Here is a 22,115-nt window from a genome sequence, read left to right on the forward strand (position 1 = left end):
TTAGCTGTCAGTAAGTATGAAAGGATGATAAATATTATCATTAGCTTAAAATGAACTACTGCTAATAATAATGAGAATTGAATAAATATTGCATTATATCTATTGTGAAGTAATTCAGAATCCATGCAGTCAAATTAATCTATATACTTTTCATATTTCTGTTTCATGGCATGATGACTGTACAGATGTGGCTTTTTTTTTAATAGCAAATATCAAATATTATTACATATACTTAACATACATGCCTTTCAAGAAGCAGAAAATCAAGCTTTTATATTATCTGTAATATAATTTTAACTTTTGGAAATTCTCTTATATGCTTACCTAGAGCTAAGTTACAAAGTCCTCCAACTGCAAACTCCACTAAGTTCTCATTGTTCTCTGTTAGCTGGTCTAAAACAAATTTAAAGAAAAACATCTTCATAATTATTCAAAGCACTAAAAATAATAAAATAAATTTAAATAATAAGAATTCTTTAAATATTTATTTTTAAATAATACTTTAGATGGCATTTTCCCCTTTAACCTCAACTTTGAGAACTAATAAATAACCGATTTCTGCCCTTCACTGCAGCAGCTGAGTATGCCATCAGAAAGGTATACTAGATAGCAGGTTATGAAAATATGGCATGCATTATGTGTTCCTAACCATAAAAATAGGAAATTTTCTCAGTTGAGAATTAAAAATCCAAGTACACAAGGAGTGAAACCCTAAATTTTGTTTTTAAAAAAAAAAACCTTAGAAAAAGTTGCTACCTAGGTAGGGAGCTAGAATTAAACCTGTCTTTTTTCCTGATAATTTAGTATAATAGAATATATTAAGAGACCAAGTAGGCATAATTTTTAACCATATAAGTGTACACATTTGGAAATTTTGTTTTGTACACTGATAACATGAACAGTTTTTATGTCAGGAACACAGAAAGCAAATGAAGAATGTACAGAAAGATGGCTCAATATAAAAACAAGTGTAAAGCACATTCATATGCTACCACTGTTATTTATAATCTCAATGAACGTAAACCATCAGGGGCGTGCCAATAGTGTCCGGCGCCTGTATGCAAAACTTTAGTTGGCGCACCTATACCCACTCCCCCAATAAAAAATTACTTTATAAAAACATATAAGTGAGTAAAAATGAAATAAGAAATATATTAATTATAAGTTTATTGAACAAAAATCAGAAATTACAAAAAAAAAAAATTGTATAAAAAACAATAACCATACAAGGGTACAAAAACAACAAAAATAATTTGGAAAAAGATAAAGTAAATAAATAATAAAATAAATAAATAATAGTAACTTACAAGTATATAAAATAGGAACATATTAAACATTACCGAGTAAAGAAACAGTTAAATAAATATTTAAACAGAAAGAAAAATCACTTAGTGAATTGAACTTTTCTAGTTTTCATTAATGAAAATTCTCAAATAATATCATGTACATCAAGTTGATCCAAAATATCTGACTCTATTAATATAATGGCAAGATTTGAAAGTCTGTCTTGTACCATTGTGGAGTGCAAGTAGTTTTTAATAATTTTAAGTTTAGAAAAGGACCATTTTCCGCAGATGCTACAGATACCGGTAATGACAAAAGAATCCGAAGGGCAATTGTAAAGTTTGGATAAACTGTGATTAAGTCGTTTGAATAAATATACTGAATTATTTGATATATATCATTTTTAAAATTAGAAATAAATGGTTGACAGTGTAAAATTTCTTCGTATAAATCATCTGTGTCAATGGCTGAATGATTCTCGTGTGTTAATTTTTGTCATAACTTTTTACAAGATAATAAACTTTCTTTATTTTGTGAAGTACTTAACAAATACAAAAACTGAAATGAATTCATATGCTCTTTTAATAAAGTAAATGTTTCCTGCAAAGATTGTAATGTTTGATCTATTATGCAGAGAAAAAAAATTACTTTAAATGAAATTTCAGGATATATTATATTTTCATTTTCATAATCAAATTGTGTTGTCTTTTTACGTCGCCTTAGTGGTCTACTACTACAAAATACAGATTCTGCGTCAAATTTTGCTGCAATTAATTTTAGCTTTCTACAATTTCTTTGAAAGTTTCATCTGACCTATAATCATTTAAAAATTGATTTAGATCATTCAATGCATCTAAAGTAAGTTGGAGATTCATAGATGAAGACTGCAGTATTTTGCTGACAAAATTCACTTTATTTAAAATATCATACCAAATCTTTGGTACCTTTATATCCTGGCACCTGTGTGCATCGCACACATTGCACATATGGCCAGTGCACCCCTGTAAACCATATTACCTGGGAATGACATAGTAGGCCTGATGTCAGAATAAGGGATATTAAAGTTTAGTGCTTTAAGATATTTAAATACTGTTATTTATTCTCTTAAATAAATCCCTTACCAGTGTTCAAGTATAAGGAGGGAGTGAGCTGGGGAGTGAGAAGCAGTTTTTTTTTTTTTTTTTTTTAATGAAGAGTTGTGAATGACTGGAATGCATCATCTGAGAATGTGGTGTTTGCAGAGAATTTGAATGTGTTTAAGGCACAGTATGATGAGTTATGTGTATGACAAAAGGGAGCTCCTAGATGAGTCTGTGAATCCCTGGGGGATTCACAGACTCAAGATCCTCCCTAAGATCATCTAAGGAGGATCTTAAGATAATAATAATAATAAATTTGTTCTGAAAATCAGTAGTCTACTCTATAGAACAAATAACATTTTATCTACCTAATCACAATTTTCAGTAGAGAAGGGGGGGGAATCAGTAACAAAATAGATAACAAATTTGGTAAGGATGATATGTTAATGACCCAGCTGAATAAAGTGATATGAAATGAGTGCTATGAAATTGTGACATGGATAAGATTATAACTGACTAACAGGTATCAGAAGAAGATGAGTGACCAGTGGTGTACCACAGGATTCTGTGCTTGGGCCATGTTGAAATTTACATATTAATGATATGGGGATGAAGTTGAACTGAGTGATAAGGGACATAATCGTTACAGAATCCCTGTAGGCAGACTGCATCTGACTAATTCTATAAGAAAATGTAAACTAGTGTCAGTTTAATGTTTCTAAATATAAGTTTATACATTATCGACAAAGGACAATGCAAACAGAATATAATATCAATAGTTATTTGCTAAACACTGTGTAAAACTAGCTAAACAAAAGTCATGGGAGGACTTTGGCAAGAACATAGAAAATAAATATCAAGAAGGTGGTAAGATATTCTGGAGGTTGTTTACGAACCTTAGGAATGGAGGAAAGAGTGCTATAAAAGGAGTCAGAGATGATAAAAGTGATATGAAAATGGGAGAAAAAGATATCCTTGAAGTATGGAGTAACTGCTTCGAAAAATGTAAAAAACACTCAACAGGCATACAGTCAGGAATACATATCCATACTTGAAGTAGAAAAAGCCATCAAAGTCTTGAAATGTGGAAAGGCAGCAGGAGTAGATGATATTCGACCAAAATGCTTAAGTATGGTGGTATAAAAGTCTTCCAGTGGCTGCACTGCATAGTTCAAAAGGCCTGGACAGATGGAAGAATTTCCGATGATTGGAGTAGAGCTCTCATAGTACCCACATACAGGAGAGAATGCTGGTCTTGAAATTCAAGCTTGCTCTTGTTATCATTCAGGGAGTGAGAGGTGTGATAGAAGTCTGATTAGCAGAATAATGAATTACTGACCATTTAAAACTATATATTTACAAATTTATGTACATTTAATCATACAAATACAACATTTATTTTACAAATGATTTTCTATCTTTTTCAATTTAGCTACTTGAATACAAATTCTACCCTACAGTTCATCTTTATGAACTAGTCAATAACATTGTCATAAAAAGCTGGTTGTAACTTAATTTTCCCAAGCAACACGCACACTTGTAAAGGCTGGCTGAAGCTCACTGGCTAGAGCTACGGTGACTGTGTATGGCCTGTGTTTAAGCAACAAAGTGAGATGACGTGAAATGGCTATGCGCACGCATGAAATCACAGTGCTGTGAGGACCTGGAAGCTCCTACAACCGAGCAAGCCAAGGTAGCTTTGACTAGACGAGCAAGCATCGGCCTTCGATACACAAAGCAAAAGCTCAATTATTGCCGAGCAAGCTTAAGACGTCTTCTGTCTATAAAAATAAAAGCCTAAATGGAATGTTATAAATGCATGCATTTATTAACAAATAAATATGACTTCTTTCTCAGTTAATGAGCTTGCGCAGCAAGCATGGAGAATTTGCCGCTGCCCATATATAAAAAGAAGTAATTCCCTACTGAGTGTTCCTGGTAAAATTTATGCAAGTATACTTGAGAAACAGTTGAGAAGAATTATAGAAGAAAAGCTTGGTGAAGAACAAGCTGGATTCAGGCCAAATAGAGGCTGTCAGGATCAGATCTTCACTTTCAATCTTCAAATCTTCAAATCTGAAGATCAGATCTTCAAATAGTTGAGAAATCATGGGAATATAACAAAGATCTGTATTTAAGTTTTGTCAATCTGGAAAAGGCATATGACAAGGTGCTAAGAGAGAAGCTATTCAATATGCTACAGTTATATGGTGTCAATGGGGCATTATATCAAGCAATACTTAGTCTTTATTTGAGTTGCAAATCAGCAGTTAGAATTGAAGGAAGTACAGGAAGATGGTTTAATGTTAAATCTAGTGTGAGACAAGGATGTACATTATCTATATGGATCACATTATGAAGGAAAGTGGTATTAAACATGATATCAAAATTGGAGATGTTAATATCAGCTCTTGGCTTTATGCGGACGATGTTATACTTCTAAATAAATCCACTACAAGTCTGCAAGATTCCCTGACTAAATTGAATAACTGTTGTAATAGATATGGTATGAAGGTCAGCAATAAAAAGACAAAGACAATGAAAATAGGCAGAATTGTTAAAAATGTCAACTGAGTTGTGAATGGAGAACCTGGTATTAAACATGATATCAAAATTGGAGATGTTAATATCAGCTCTTGGCTTTATGCGGACGATGTTATACTTCTAAATAAATCCACTACAAGTCTGCAAGATTCCCTGACTAAATTGAATAACTGTTGTAATAGATATGGTATGAAGGTCAGCAATAAAAAGACAAAGACAATGAAAATAGGCAGAATTGTTAAAAATGTCAACTGAGTTGTGAATGGAGAACCTGCGGAACATTTCAGTAAAACATTTCAGCAACTTAGGTACAAATTTTAGTGAAGATGGTAAATTAAATATGGAAATAGACAACAGAATCAACAAAGCTGGTATGCTAGGAAGTCAACTGAATAAATTCATATGGAATAAGAGAGAAATTAGTCGGAACACTAAATTAGATGTATACAAGACAGCGTTCAAACCAGTTTTAACTTATGGATCTGAGAGCTGGGTCAGAAGTAAAACACTTGACCAAAGATTAGATACTGCAGATATGAGAGTTCTGAGAAAGATTAGAGGCATGAACAGATGGTATCAATGGCAATATCATATTAAAAACGAGGTTATTAGGAAAGAACTTGACATTGTCAAAATCCAGGAATGCATTAGCAGAGCTAATCTCAGGTGGTATGGTCACTTAAACAGAATGGGCAAGGAAAGATTACAAAAACTAGTGTTCTCTGCCAGGTTGGCAGGAAGACGACCCAGAGGAAGACCAAGATATAGGTGGATTGATACGGTACAAAGTGCCTCAGATGATAGAAATATAAGATCTGATAATGTTGGAGTCTTGACAAGTAACAGACTGATTTATAGGAAAATTGTAGATAGAAAGTTAGTAATGATGTAAATATTTCATGTATTACTATCATATCCTGTACACCCCTTGAGGGTACATGGCAGGAATTTGACGATGATGATAGTTATTTGATGTAAGTAGTCAATGAAACTAGAGACTGAGAGGTTTAGTGGATAGCGGAAAGGGAACATATGCAACATTGAGTGCACTGCTACCTCTTCACTGGATGAAAAAACTCAGGTGTATGAGGATGAGGTATTAGAGCTGTTGCACAAACTAAATAAAAATTCAGCAATAGGGACTGATGGGATATCAGCATGTGTGCTAAAAGAGTGTTCAGCTGAACTGGTTATTCCTTTGACCAGGCTGTTTAATATGAGTCTCAGAACAGGGAAGATTCTGCAAGAATGAAAAGAGTGTATGGTAATTCCATTGCATAAGGGTGGTGCAAAGACCGATGTATGCAACCATTGACCAATTAGTATCTCACATGTGGTGGTGAAGATTTTGGACATTGGTTAGGGCTCTACTTTGCAATGAGCAACATGGGTTTACTAAGGGAAGGTCATGTTTTAGCAACCTGCTCATATTCTATAACAATGTTACCATTCAATAGACAAGGGGAATGGATACACCATGATACTTTTAGATTTTGCTTAGTCTTTTGACAGAACACAGCATAGTAGACTGTTGCATAAATTGGAGAATATGAGTTTGGGTTATAGAATATTAGTGTGGATAAGGGGATGGCTTACTGACAAATATAAAAAAGTGGTCTATGGGGGATGCGAGTATGCAAGATATTTAAGGTAACCAATGGTGCACCACAAGGATCAGTGCTTGTTAACAGTCCACTGTTATTCACTCTGTACATTAATGATATTGGGAAGGATTTGACAAGTGACATATAGCTATTTGCTGATGATGCAAAAATAGGTAGGATAATCAGGAATGGTGCTGATAGGAAATATCAGCAGCATTCTTGCAGAATGATTTGAATAGGCTGGAACTGTGGGCATGAGAAAATGGATGACGGTTCAATGTCAGTAAATGTAAAGTCATTCACTTTGGTGTGATTAGATATCCAATGGTGTATTATATTGGTTGGATTATGCTAGAAGAAACTGATGAGGCTAGTGATCTTGGAGTGTTAGTAGATAGGAAGTTGAAGTTCAGGGGCCATGTAGCAAAGATTTCAAATACAACTCAAAAGATAATGAAATGCTGAAATGAGCATTCACATGTAAAGATAAGAATGTCGTTCTGCCTCTTTGCAACGCCTCGATAAAACCTCACTTGGACTATTGTGTGCAGGTGATTCTGATACAGTGGAGAGAAAGTGCATAGAAGAGTTTAAAAATGATATCAGGATTGTGGAAAACTAATTATGAAGACAGACTGAAAATTTGTAGACTGCAGACACTAGTAAACAGGAGAAAGAGGGGCAATATGACTGAGATTTACAAACTTCTGAAAGGATCACAGGATTTCAGTTGATGGAATTTTTCAATCTATGGAGGGTGAGGAAAGGACAAGAGGACATCCTTGGAAGGGGTAATCTAGCCCTAGATTTTAGGGCTAGATTACCATTGGATGTTGTGAGTGCAAGCAGTGTGAATGAATTCAAGAATAAGTATGATAGCTGGTGCGTGTAGTATGTGGCCTCCCTCGATAAGTCCGTGACTCCCTGGAAGTTTCTCTTAATAATAATAATAATAATGCTATGTTGGTTAAGTCACTGCATTCAGATAACTGCACTGTTGAAGAGAACACTAACTTGTAAAAAAAAAAAAAAAAAAAGGAAGTTAATCGTCCACTTTACATGGCTTTGATAAGACCAAATAGAATGGTCACCTAGGTTCTGAGGAAGCGAACACACAGCTGAAAAGATCTAGAAGTTGGGTGACCAAGATGATAAATAAACTACGAAACTGTGTGTATGAGGATAGACTGAAGGAATGTGGTCTTTCTAGTTTGAGGAATAAACAGATCAGGAGATATGATAGAAATACAAAAATAGTAAGGAGTACCTAAACTATAGATATAAATGAAATTCTACAGCTAATGGTTAGTGTAGACAGAATGTTGGACAGTCTGAGGAACCTGGCTAAAGGTATGGCTAGGAAGCATGTGTGGTTCAAATTCTTTTCATGGTGAGGATGGGTGTGTGAAATGGGCTACTGTTAGATATAAGTGCATATGAGAGAGAGAGAGAGAGATGATAGTCATTTATGTATGAGCAACTAAAACAGCAGCCCTCTCTTGGTGAGTCTTTGGAGAAGCATACATAATAATAAAATAAAAGAGAGAGAGAGAGAGAGAGAGAAAAATCAGACAAACAAAACTAGCAGTAAAAGACAGTGCTCAAAAACCAATTTTGACTCGGCAATTAAGCCTAAGAAGACTGTAAAAGTTGTCGAAAGTTTATTTTTCACTTGGTTAGACTATAATAAATTTAGTTTAATCCTTTATCCAAGTGTGAGCAAACAAAATTTGCACCTGAAAATATCTTCAGGACTGGGATAAGGTAGTACAACACCGGGCAACTCGTAGCAAAGGTGGACCAAGCTAACATCACTCCTATCTCAGTATCTCCCATAATGAAAAACACATCTTGTTGCATCATATATCTCTGATATTGATATATCGAGGCAATATAATTAACTTTATCCTTTCCTACTTCAGCCGCTATATCAAATTCTATCGCATGTACCTCTTTGTTAAGTCGGTTGCATCATTGTTATGTGATCTTCATTAATTTTAGTCTTATCATTATGTCTCGCTTCTTTTATACCTTTTCTTACGTAATTTAACCTTTTAAGGGCCACCAGAGATTACCTGTTCCCTGAATTCTATGAGTTATCCCGGTCACTCAGGTAAAATTTATTTTTTATCTGCACCAGCCTGGGTCTTAAAGTTAGAGATAAACTTACCCTTTAGATAAACATAGATTATCAGGTGCCACTAATAATGTTAACTGAATTCTTAGAAGTCTTGGGTTCTCTGGCTTATTTTATTTGCAGTCGTGCCCTACTACTTTCAATTGGGGTATTCCCGCACACATACACACGATCACAGGTTCGAAGTTTTATGAAGGGTCAGGGTCAGTCATCATGATCAGAAACACATGTAAGTAAGGAACCAAAATATTTATTAAACTCATTATATAATGCCATACAAGTTAAAGTAGTTATCAATTCTAATTTAATCTTCTACCTTCCTCTCACTCTTAAAACAATTATGCATTGACTTCAAAATGTTAGCAAATTCAATAACTCGACATATAATACATTCTCAATTACAGCTCAACTGGACATTAAGGCATTTTAGCACATCTATAATCTCTCTCGGATTAATTGCGACAGAATCTCTATCTAACTGAAAGTTCTTAAAGTTCATTTCAAAAGCATAGTCATTTACATAAATCTTAGTTCTTCACTCTTTCTTCCAATACAAATTTTAAGATGCATTCTCTTAACACTGTTAGTCAATTCTCAAAAGGGGCTAGAACACGTGAGAGTACTTATCTATTCTTTATCGGTTTTCTTCTGTCCTTCCTTCTTTGTTTCGGTTCTGGTTGTCTTGATCTTATCGCCACGTGGGTTACACGTGCTCACCTGAGTTGGGCGCTATCTCTCTGCTAAGGTTTTACGTCGATTGCCCTCTCACTGACGGCCTACGGTTGATCTTGCCGAAATCTGCTGCGGTGTCATGCCTGATCCTTTCGTAAATCAGCCCTCAAAAATGAGAGCTGAACTGCGATGAACTCTTGGAGCACACGAAGAGAAATGCAGGAACAAGAAAAAAATGTAGGGATTTACTTCTGTGTCATGGGTTTTATTCGCTCCCCTAGAGCGCCATCTTTCCGAGTTTGAATTTCTCTTATCGTCTCACCCATTGATCTCAGGCTGGGTGACTTCACCGATCAACATACGGGACTTCTTGTTTCTGGGAACGTATGCGTCACGATGTCTTCTTAGATGTGATGCCCATGGGTGCTTATGCTGCTCTTATAGTATTAGGGCAATCTTTGCCCCATGTTGCTGAATAATATGCATTCTTTTATTTATAATATTTCACTAATGATTTCTCTCATATCTGCCCCTTTTGCTGACTTACATTCATGCTAGACAAATAGATACATTAATTTAAATTCACATAATTCACAGTTTATCATACAAGATGTTGTTACAAAAAAAACATACTTATACTGCGCTAAAAGATAAGTATGCATATATATTTTTTGTTAATTGTTAGATTCTGGAATGGTGACGTCATGTAAAATTTGAAGTCGCCTATTTTATCTTCAACTGTTTTGACACACTTGTTGGAGAGACAAGACTTGAACATAACTGAGAGATGAAGGCCTTCCTGGAAAGGATAACTTCAGAGCAGGTATTTGGATTGGGAAATAACAGTAATTCAATCATAGAAAGAAAGAAAAAGGATGACCTCATATCATGGAAATCTTGGAAGTCATCCCATTTGCAGTGCCAAAAGTAACGAGAATGGCTAGGTGAAATGATATGTGGAGGGAAAAAGAAACACACAGTGTATGATCTGGATTCATAAGAAGAGTAGGAGAGCTGGTTAAAAAAATTCCAGGGTGCTGTGCAAATGGTGAATTATTTGGTATTGGTATATATACAATTTGTGTTGATCATTACTAATGACCAATAAAGAATGAATAAACAAAAGAAATAAAGAATGAATAAAGCACTCATTTTTCATAAATGAATAAAGAATGAATACAATCAAGTGAAGAAAAGAAATTTTAAGCCAGAGCAGATTTTAGATTTGTGATATATGACATGGAAAGTCAGATTCGAAGAATGCAAATACACTGCTCTCTTAACATAGAGTTGCACGGCTAGTTCAGATGGGAAAGTATTGTTCAAGCTGCCAGCTTAGATCTGTAAGTGAGCAGTAACAAGTCTGGTTGAGATGCATGTAAATAGTAAGTGTACATTATTTGCACCTCATAGCGCAGTAGGAAGAACAACCGTATGTTGCACCCTTCGATTGGAAAAGGCCTAGGTTCAATTCTTGTCATTATTGTTCAATTCTTGTCATCAAAAAAAACCTATATCTTTATATAGGTTTTTTTTTAATTGAAGGTGAGTTAGCTGATCTCATAGGGTGGTAGCAGAGTTTTTTCCTCCTGGAAACCTGGTTTTTCAACCCCCATACAGACAAATCAGCCTGTATGGGGGCTGAAAAACCAATTCAGAACAGAAGCAATTTATAGACTAAAAATACTAGGTAGTGGGCAGTAGATGGCATTGATGTAGATGGTAGTAAAAGTTCGGTGTAGTTGGTGGAGGAGTGGTGGAGACAGAGACTTGTAGAGTAGGTGTCTTCCCTCAATGAGTCTCTGGACTCCTTAGAAGTGTCACAAAATAATAATAATAATAATTATTATTATTTATATCTGTGTTAAGGACATGCATGAATCTTGGTGAAGTGAATAATATGGATGTGGTTTTTTTTTGTATGGATTTCTGTTTGTTTTTTTTTATTGTATTTTTGATGTTTTTTTATGATTTTTAAGGCAGAATTTTTCTGATCTAAAGTATTACTGTATTTTTAATGGAATCTTTCATAATTTATGATGACAGGAAGTTAATTACAGAGCAGGCTGTGTGTGTGTGTGTGTGTGTCTGGGGGAGTGATGAAAGGTGCACGAACGTCTCCCAAACCAAGAGTATCCAGTCTTCTATCTGTGCATTACCCCTGCCCTTTGCATACTGATATATTTCTGATATATTTGGACTCTGCCCAGTCACAGTCTGAGAGAGCGAGGGGAAGCAGGATCCTGCTACACAAATTTCATAGTTAGGAAGATGCATTTCAGAAAAAGGTTTTTCCAAACATCAACTTGATATTAGGATCTTTTTCATACATTCCTTGATAGAAGTGGCATATTTGCATTTCCAGTGGCAGATAATAGTTTACACTTGATTCTGGGTGATGCAATCTTTTACAAATGTCATAAATGAAAGAAAAGATGGCTTCCATCTTCCTCTTTCTACTGTACATAGTTCTGTTGAGCTCCATTTCAGTTTGAATTATCTTAGACTTTATGCTCCTCTTCATTTAAGTGATCTTTTTTTTTTTTGCTAGACATTTAATTTTAAGAAGTACATACAAAAATAAAATGGTATAAGTAAGCAATGAGAAATGAATGTATCCCAGACAAACTTAACTTTTGACTTTTGTATGTACTTCTTGTTAATTTTACATGTCTGGCAAAAAAAAAAAAAAAAATCACTTGAATAAAGAGAAGCATACAATTCAAGAAAATCATTCAAATGTAAATATAGCTTAACAACTGAAAAAGAGTCAGAAGTTTATAAAGAACAAAGAAGAAACTATAAACAAAGTAAAATTTCTTTATTCTTAATGAAGCTTCTCAAGTAAAACTTCATCTGATAGCTTAATTCTTATATTATTATTTAATTATTATTATTTCCTTAGAATTAACAGACTGTTCACACAAAGTCTCACCCAGCCAACCAGAAACATAAATATTACTTTGAATCTTAAATTCATTCACATTCATGTTGTCAGCAATGCACAATCACCATTTTGCACATAGTCTACTCTCACTCCTATTATTTCTGGAAAAATTTCTATGTTATTCCTCTAAGTAAATATTATTTTTATGGCTATTTAGCCTATTTTTGTTTAGGTGTACCCTTTTTATATAATGTCATTGGCTTTTTACTCAATTTTTAGGCATTACTGATGTTTTAAAGACAGATATATGAAGAATATATAAGAATAATAATTTGGACATACGTTTGTACGATGTTACTTCTTATTCAGCAGCATCTGGCAATATACATTTATTATTATTATTATTTGACACCTCTAGGGAGTCCAAAGACTCATCGAGGGAGAGTGTGCCAACAGCATCAAACGATTGGTCCCCTTCCAACTACTAACCGCGCTCAAACTTACTTAACTGGGCCATTAGTAGCAGAGGCTCTACCAATCGACCAACCTTTGCCGACTTATCTGCTGTTAAAGTAAGAATGAAAGGAAGGGGAGGAGGAAATGTGGGGATAGAGAGATGTGGGAGAATTATTGGTGAAGCAAGAGGTGTGTGAATTTTAAATCTGGGTTTTTAAAGGTGGGCAGATAATTTTTTCGGAAAGATAGAAATTTTTGGGGAAGGAGGATATGATGGGATAAGATCAAGGGTGGAAGTAACAGGGTGTGAGCCGTTTCAACAGTGCATCGTCTTTGGAGCTCGTGGGGAAAGTGGAGGCTATGTGTCATGCCAGCTTGGTGTTTTTGTATATCTGTATTGTATTCTATTGGTGGGAGTCGTGACCTAATTTTTATGTTTTGGAGCTTCCAACTCTAGGAGATTATGTAGGGACAGTGGACGTTTATTGAGTTTTTGTTTTATTAATTTAATTTCATTTCATGGCTATTGTTTCCAATATTCTAAGCATTGTTTTGTTTTCCTGTATGTCTATTATTATGGCTTTGTCGATTTGTGGGGGTATGCTTCTGTTCAAGGGCGTGGACTGGTATTTCTGTTTTTCTTGTATTTTGTATTCTGTTTTTCTTTTGGTTGTTGCATTTTTTTATTGTTAAGATGTTCTGGAATTGGTACGTTGCAATCACAGTAGTGTTCTTGTAGTCTTGCCCATAAAGATTTGATCACATAACCTGGGTAGGTCACATCACAGTCTTCTTGGCATGGAAATTTGTAAACTACATTGTGGTGTTCTGTAATGCCTTAAAAATTGTGTAAAAATCCAATGACATTATAAAAAAAGGGTAACAAAAATAGGTTAAATAGCCATAAGAATAATATATTATTCTTATGGCTATTTAGCCTATATCACTCCCTCAAAATTCAAAAATAAATTAATCACCTTTTTCTTATCTTTAAACAAAATGGATATTCTGAAAAAACGATTAAGAAATTTCTTCTGGATCCTCCTAGGCAGTGTACTACAGAAACTACTGATTTTAAAGGTAACATCTCAATACCTTACATTAGTTCAGTCTCCAATAAATTGGCTAAAGTCCTTAAAAAATACAACATCAGGACGTTTTTCACTACACTCCCTAAAGTCCGTTCTCTTATAAGCCATCCGATGCCTATTCATCACAATCTGAAATATCCAGGTGTTTACAAGTTGTGGTGCGATTGTAATATTCCTTATTTTGGACAGACTAACAAATCTGTTGAATTTTGTATAAAGGAGCATAAGAGAGACATCTCCTATAAAAGATCACATGCATCTGCCCTAATCCAGTCATGTTCTTTTCTCAAACAATCCTCATGATGATCTACAGAGTCACTCAGTTTGCTGGGATAAATCCAAAAACATTTTTCGCTGCAGTGATGAGTTTGAAAGGAAAATTGTGGAGTCCAGGGAAATCCTCCTTAATCCTGAACATTTGAACAACAACTTGAGTTACAACATCCTTGATTGCCATGCTGCAGTTGTTCAATACTGGCATTCACGAGAACTTGCAAGCTCGCATGCAACAAACAATAGCGCGTTAGATAGAACAACTTGAAAAATACAACGTGTCAATTATGTATTGCATTTTTTGGCTGTAATTCTGAGTTTTTTGTAACTTCAATTTTTATTACTGTGTTCTACCTTTAGTGGATACCTGAAGAAGGCTGTAAAAGGCTGAAACTAGTTGTATCATTTTCATTAAAACTTCATATTTTATCTCGGTTTAAGTCATTAAATATTTATTCTTTAATATATATATATATATATAGTTATTTATTTTTAACGTGAATTCCAGCCATGAAAGGATAAACCTACAATATATTAGTACTGTAGGGACTAAGCAATAGATAATTGGTATCCTGCTCTAGAGATCAAATAGGGTATTTTTATAAGCCACTTTGGGTCTTTAATAAGTACAGTAGTAGTCTTTATTGGCCAGCCTCATTGGCCAAGTGGTTAGCGTATCCTCTCTCCAGCCAAAAGGTTGCAGGTTCGAATCCCGCCATGTTTGTGATTGTCTGTGAAAACACTAGTGGTGGTGGTAGGCAAGATGACGTTGATGTAGATGATGAAGGTAGTTGCAAGTGGTGGAGATGGAGAATTATAGAGTAGATGCCCTCCCTGGAAGTGTTACATAATATTAATAATAATAGTCTCATACCAGTAACTAAAATCATCAATCACATAAATACTTTCACAAACATCCATACCACTGTGATTCGAACCTACAGATCATTGGCTGGGAAGCAAGTATGCTATCCACTTAGCCAACTAGAAATTTCATGTATTAATCCTGTAAAATCTCCTCACCTGCTTAAATACCTTTATCATATCACTTCTCTTTTACCAATCTGAAATTTATATTTCTTCAACATCCCCTGATAACCAAAATTTCAGTCTTAATACTGTTTTAGTCAGGAAGTTACATAAAAAAAATAAAATTAAATTTAAAAAAATGCAGATATACAGATTGGTTTATAATTATCTGTTCTAGCACCACCTTTGTACAGCAGTACACTCTAGTGATTCTCCCTATTGCAAGACCTTTATTAAGCAACCTGGTTAAGGACACAGCCAACTCTTTTTGCATATTCCCTAATAATACAAGTTCATATGTCCTCAATCTCCATAACTTTATTAACATCTAGGTTACTGAAAAACTACATACTCTCTGGTTCTTTCACTTCTAGTCATTATAGCATTTTCCTTCCTTGCATAACTTCATTCATACCAAGTGGCCAAGTGGATAACATACCTACTCTTCAGTAAACAATCTGTAGGTTCAAATAATAGTGGTAAGGATGTTTATGAAAGTATTTAGGTGGTGGATGATTTTTTTTTTGCTGTTGTTGTGAGACAACTATTTTGCTTATTAAAGCCCCCCCCCCCCATTAGTGTGTGTCATCTCCTATCCAGGAGGTTGGCTACCATGATGTGACTCATGGATGACTATGGGCATAACGAGATGTGGTAAGGACCCAATCTCTTCCACAATACTGTCATAAGTATTCATGGTGTAAATCCATGTGCATTCGTGCCTTTCTGAGGGATGAAAAACTCCAATCTTCCAGGTGAAAAAAAAATCTCTGGCTCCATATGAGACCAGCTAACTCACCTTTAGTCGAAAGAGACCAGATAAAGTTCCTCATTAATCTGATAATATCCTTCCATTAACTTAAATGTCTCTATTGTATCACCTCTTTTCCTCCTATCCACCAAACTCTGCAATCCATATTTTTTCAACCTCTCTCCATAGCCAGCAGTCCAAAGTCCTGATATTGTCTTCATCACTCACCTCTGGATCCTCTCCAATGGCTCCACATCACACTGACAACCAGGTGACCAGATTTGAGCATAATAATAGTCCAAACATGGTCTGACCAGTGCTTTATACAGTGGCACAACCACTTCCTTATCCCTACATGTTAGAGTACTTCTTATCATAGCAGCACTGGCAAACTATTAAAAAGTGTCTTTTTATCTGAGACTTTTTTGATAATTTTCTATTATAATTTGCAAGCTAGGTTGGCCAAATGGTTAGTGTATCTCTTCTGCAACTAACAGGTTGCAGATTCAAATCTCTCTATGAGCATGGTTGTTTCTGATTATTTTTCGGGGGGGAAGGATGAATTTCACAATCTAGTGTGAGGCTTTTCCTGCTTAATGGAAGCCTCAAGTGGCTTGAAAAAGTTCCATGTTTGATATCCAGAGCAAGTTTTTTTTTTATGTAAAAAATAAATAAATAAATATATTTATATATAAAATTAATTTTAAAAAATTCTAAGGAATTTTTTAATACCCACTCATGGTATTAAAGTACTACAGGTTTACAATCTTTTGTGAGAAATCACAATAAAAAGGCCATATGAGGCCTTGATCAGGCCTCATATGGATTATTGTGCACAGGATTTTCATGGTGATGAAGATATATAGTCACTGGATTTTCATGGTGATGAAGATATAGGAAAAGGTCCAGAGAAGATTCACAAAGGTTGTCAGTGGTCTTTGGAACGTGGAGTATGAGAGCAGATTGAGAGAATGTAAACTGAAAAGCCTCGTGAATAAGAGGAAGAGGGAGAATGTTATTGAGACATATAAGCTAGTTAGGGGTTGTTATCAGGTTAACATGGAAGCGATTTTTCACAAAATGAGAGAGGGGTAGAACAAGAGGCCATCACTGGAAACTGTATAAAGAGGATATGAGCAGAGGAGTGAGAAGAAGGTCCTTTGCATGGAGAGTGAAATGCATTGCCTGAGTGTGTTGTATGTGTAGACACATAAAATCAGTTTAAGGCACGTTTGATGAGCATTGTGTGCACTAGTGTGTACCTGCCATGATCAGTCTGACTCCATGGAAGTCGAATGTTAATAATAATAATAAAAACATAGCATTAGTGCTGTTCTATAAGACATTTATGTTCCTTTGCTTCTGACAAGGATAAAAGTTGACTATAACAATCAAAATATTTAATTAATACAAATGCAAATGAAATGAAATAACATTTTTTTTTTACTTACCTAAAAACAAAGATATGATATTTAACTGATAAATATAGGCATAGTTGGCAGGATCGTATGCAAAATTTGCTAGATTTGCTAATACTTGTTCCTTTGCTTCTGTAATAATAAAATGAAAATTATTAGAAGAAATATAATGAATTAGCAGGATATCCAAACTGAATGCATTCATGAAAATTAATACCTGAAATTGTCAGCACACTTAGTACCATTTCTTGATGGCAAACAGAGATAACTTAAACATTTTGATGCATTTACTCATTATTATTCAGGCATCTCCATGCATCTACAGATACACCATGAGAGGCCCACACTAATCATTATTCCCACAATGTAAGCTGTGATAATTTTTCCAACTGTAAACTTAATGACATAGAATCTTCAATTTTGAGCAAAGAATTTGGCTATCCCATGACCATATGACATGTTCCAAAAGTTGACATAATGACAACTATTGAAAAGGTTAAAAGTTTTTATCTCAAGAAAAGGAGTTAACCACCAGATTACTTCGTGCATCCTTTATAATAAATTATTGCCTATCAAAAAGCAACATCACAGAATTAAGAAGCCTGTATCAAAATCACAATATCATCATCCTTTTTTAGGGTGATATAAAAGTCTTGGAACCTTCTAGTAACTAGAACAGGATTAAGTAAGGGAGAGTCTTTGGTGAACGATTAAGTAATAAATAGTATGGGAGTGATTGGCAGTCAACAGAATGAAAGCACAAGAGGTCTAGAAGAACCACAATGTCATGAAAGTGAAGGAGTAAGTAAAAGAGCATTGAGAAAAAGTAATGAAACTGGAAAAGTCATGCTGAATAGTATAGAAAACGAGGCCGTGAGTAACTCTTGTTTGGATTTGAATGAAGTTATGATTGGTACAATATATGGTGGTTCTATGATTAAGGGTATGGAGAGCAGTATGCCTGATGAGTGCTTGGCTGGTGGAACAAGAGAGAGAGTGACTTTAGCAATAAAGAGAGGGCATGATGCAGAAAAGATGATAATTATGGTGGATACAAATGACCTAAGTGGTAGCATTAATTGGATAGCAAAAGATTTAAGAACATTGTTAGATATCATGAAGAAGAAAACTGTCAAAGGGAGGATAGTGTGTGTGTGTGTGTGCGCTGCCTCATTTTGACAATTATGAGTTAAGTAGATGAGCGATGATAATGAATGCAAGAATGTGCAAAAAAAAGAGGTCTGGAATTTGTTGATGTCTGGAGTGTGTTTGAAGGCAAAATGCAGCTGTATGCAAGAGATGGGTTGCATCTGAACATGGAAGGCCATAAGCGATTGAAGAAGTTACTATTTTCTGAACAAGTTGATGTAACTGGGCAGGGCAACTAAAATTGAAAAGGTTGAGTGTAAGAGGGAAAAAACTTATGCAGTGATTGTATATTTGTTGATCCTTATTCGTAATATAAATTGCAGAATAGAGTGGATAAAAATCAGCATGGGACTACTAAATTAGTGGTTCTAATTTAGTAGTCCCATGCTGTAGATCAGTTCTAAAGCTGGTACAAGAACTAAAGGGAATCTGCAATTTTTGTATACTAATGCAAGAAGCATTCAAAATAAGAGGGAAGAATTTTTGGCATTAGTCAGAAGAAGATGTGGTTACTAGAATTGAATGATATGTACAGTATTTTCAGAGAAGATAGAGCGGGGGTGGGGGGAGGAGTACTATTGATGATAACTGATGAGTTGCAGCCAAAGAAAGTAGTATATCAAGAGGATAAACATGTGAATGATAGTTCATTTGAGGCAGTCTGGTGTGAAATAGTGACCAATGCAACCAAATATACAGTTAGTTGCTGCTCTAGGCCAGAGGGGGGGGGGGGTGATATTGAATTCATGTAGCAACAAATTAGTGCAATGAGTGCAGGGTTAGTGATTATTACGGAGGATTTTAATTATGGTGATATCAATTGGAAGTAGGAAATATCACATGGCAAAAAAGGAAATGGAATTTATATAATTAATTGAAACAGCACATAACTGAAGGGACTCGTGGTGTGAGAGTGTTGGACCTGGCCATTGGATCAGAGGACATATGCATAAATAAGGTGTCTTCGTTACCTCCAATTGGTGAGAGCGATCATGGTATTGACTTGGGAGGTTGCAAAATTTGTGGATTTCTCTCTTAAGAAGGGGTATATACAGAACTACAGATTTGGTAATTATAACAAATTTCGGAGTGAGCTTACAGCCATCCCATGGCAGAATATATTACAGGGGAAAGATGTTAGTAGTGCATGGGATAAAATCAGCGGGTATCTGAGGAAGCCTTTTGACAAGATACCCTATGGTTGATTGATTAAATTTACTGTTGCACAAATTAGCAATATCAGAATGTATCCCCATGGTGAGGAAGACAAACAAGGTAGCCGTTAGATAGTTAAGTAGTAGTAGTATCAAGCTTGATCTGCAAAAAAAAAGAAAATGTTATGGAGAAAGGCGATCAGTACACCCATGAGCAGTACAAGGTTCAAGCTAGGAAGGTTACCAGCATAGTAAGCTAAATCAGATTATGAGAAGACCTTAGCCAAGGAGATCAAGGGTAATCCCAAAGAGTTCTTCCACTATGTAGCAAGTAAAAGAAAGAATGACTTTTGAAGGATAACCTTAGTGGGTGCTGATGGTATTGAGGTGACCAATTCAGGTGTAATAGTAGTTACTGAGTGATCACTTTTCAAAAGTCTATCACCCAAGTGAGGATATCTCTGTACCTGTAGCAATAACTAATGTGAGAATTGAAGATAATAAATCAGAGGTACTTAGTATATGGCAGAATTTAAAGGCAAACACTGCTGTAGGTTTAAATGGAATACCAGCTCAGGTGTTGCGTGAATGTACAAAGGAATTGTCAATGCCTCTTACTTCGTAATTTAACTTAAGTTTGAACTTTGGTATGGTCCCTAGGGAGTGGAAGGAAGGCAAAGTAGTTCTTTTGCATAAAGGTGGCTCTAAAATTGTGGTAGTTAATTACAGACCATTCACCATCTTGGGAGTGGTGGTAAAAGTATTGGAAAAGTTGGTTCAAGACAGAATTCAAGAATGGTTGACTCGGAATATATTCTATAGGGACCAACATGGTTTTGTTAAAGGTCGATCCTGCCTTAGCAATTTATTAACTTTTTATAATAGAATGACATCTGAGTTGGACAAAGGAAATGGCTACTCAGTGGTATGTCTGGATTTTTCTAAGGCTTTTGACAGGATACCCCATGGAATACTGTTGTGCAAATTGGAGCAGATGAAGATGGATACTAAACTGGTGATATGGATAAAAGAATGGCTCAAAGAGAGAGAGAGATACCAGAAAGTGGGTGTATGGAGGAGCAGAGTTCAGGATGAGGCAGGTGACCAGTGTTGTGCCTCAGGGCTCTGTGCTTGGGCCGTTATTGTTTAATTTGTACATAAATGATATAGGAAATGGCTTGAAGGGCCACAAGCCAATGTTGAGAGTTTGCAGGATGATTTAAATAAGCTGGCAAAATGGTTGACTCGGAATATAATGGATGTCAGCTCAATGCTACTATGATTGTGCCTAATAACGCATCTCATGCTGCATCGGCTGTCGCGCAGAATAATCAGAGCCGCATTCAGGGCTTAGGCAGAGGGTCCTGTTCGAGAAGTATATTACAGTCTCCATCAAAAGTCAGTGATACCGTAAATGAGCAACACATAATGTATAAGATTAATCTTAGAAAGAAATTTTACATAGGTACATGGAATGTCCAGGGTTTACAGATGGGTACTCCTGAGATTGTCTGTAAAGAGATGTATAGGTATAAAATTAACATCTTGGGAATTACAGAGACCAGATGGAATGGAGAAGGTCACTTCAAAAGACAGGATGGTAAGCTAGTTATTTACTCAGGTGGTGACTCAAAACATCATGGGGTAGCTGTGATACTGATGACAACTCAGGCAAGAAGCCTTCTTGGTTATAATCCCATTAATGATAGGATACTCTCCATTAGACTTAAGGCTCAGCCTACCAATGTATCAATTGTGGTAGTTTATGCACCCCACACGGATAGGCCTGAAGAAGAGAGTGAAGAATTCTATGAAAACTTGCAAACTGTTTTGGACTGCCTACCAAGGAGAGACATACTGTACATCTTAGGAGACTTAAATGCAAAAGTGGGAAAGAGTATGAGAGTCAGGCCGGAGTGTGGCATGTTTGGTCTGGGTGAACGTAACACCCATGGTGAAAGACTGTTGGAATTTGCCTGTGCTAACAGATTAGTTATTACCAATACCTGCTTCCAGAAACATCCACGACGGACCTATACTTGGACATCCAACATTGATAGGTCAAGGCACCAGATTGATTACATCCTGGCTCTCCAGCGGTGGAAGACAAGCATCTCTGATGTGCATACTTGTCCTGGAGCAGATTGTGGCACAGACCATCAGCTGGTAAGAGCCAAAGTAAGACTAAGACTCTGAAGACTTCCAGGTCAGGCACATTCCACTAAATTGGATGTTAGAGTAATTCCTAGTGGATTCACAGAAGAAACAACTCGGCTGGATGATTTTTTGGAGACCAATGAGGAAATCTCACCAGAAATGCTTTGGGAAGGAGTCAAGATGATAATACAGGATACAGCGAAGATGTATCTCGGTCCAATAAGAAAACCAAGAGACCCATGGATATCAGATTCAACATGGGAACTAATCAAAAGAAGGCGGTTGGAAAAACAAAGAGACACAGGGCCCGAAGAATACAAGAGATTACATAGAGAAATCAGAAGAGCCATCAAGTAGGATAAGGAAAAGTTCTATACTAATAAATGTGAAGAAATAGAGTTCCAGATGAGAATTATAAAAGGATGTTTTA

General features: G+C 35.6%; 1 protein-coding gene across 1 annotated transcript in view; it reads right to left on the reverse strand.

Annotated features, from left to right (window-relative positions):
* Window positions 1-22,115, reverse strand: part of LOC150093018 (armadillo repeat-containing protein 7-like) — a 44,416-nt gene that overhangs the window by 12,306 nt on the left and 9,995 nt on the right. Inside the window, exons 2-3 of the mRNA XM_090413812.1 lie at window positions 17,259-17,357; window positions 325-393 (exon numbers count right to left, since the gene is read on the reverse strand). Coding sequence (XP_090269938.1) covers window positions 325-393; window positions 17,259-17,357 — 168 coding nt within the window. The remainder of the gene's footprint in view (window positions 1-324; window positions 394-17,258; window positions 17,358-22,115) is intronic.

The sequence above is a fragment of the Typopeltis vanoorti genome, chromosome 24 (assembly GCF_054136105.1).
Source record: "Typopeltis vanoorti isolate ZY-2024b chromosome 24, IOZ_Tvanoo_1.0, whole genome shotgun sequence".
Classification (NCBI taxonomy): domain Eukaryota; kingdom Metazoa; phylum Arthropoda; class Arachnida; order Uropygi; family Thelyphonidae; genus Typopeltis; species Typopeltis vanoorti.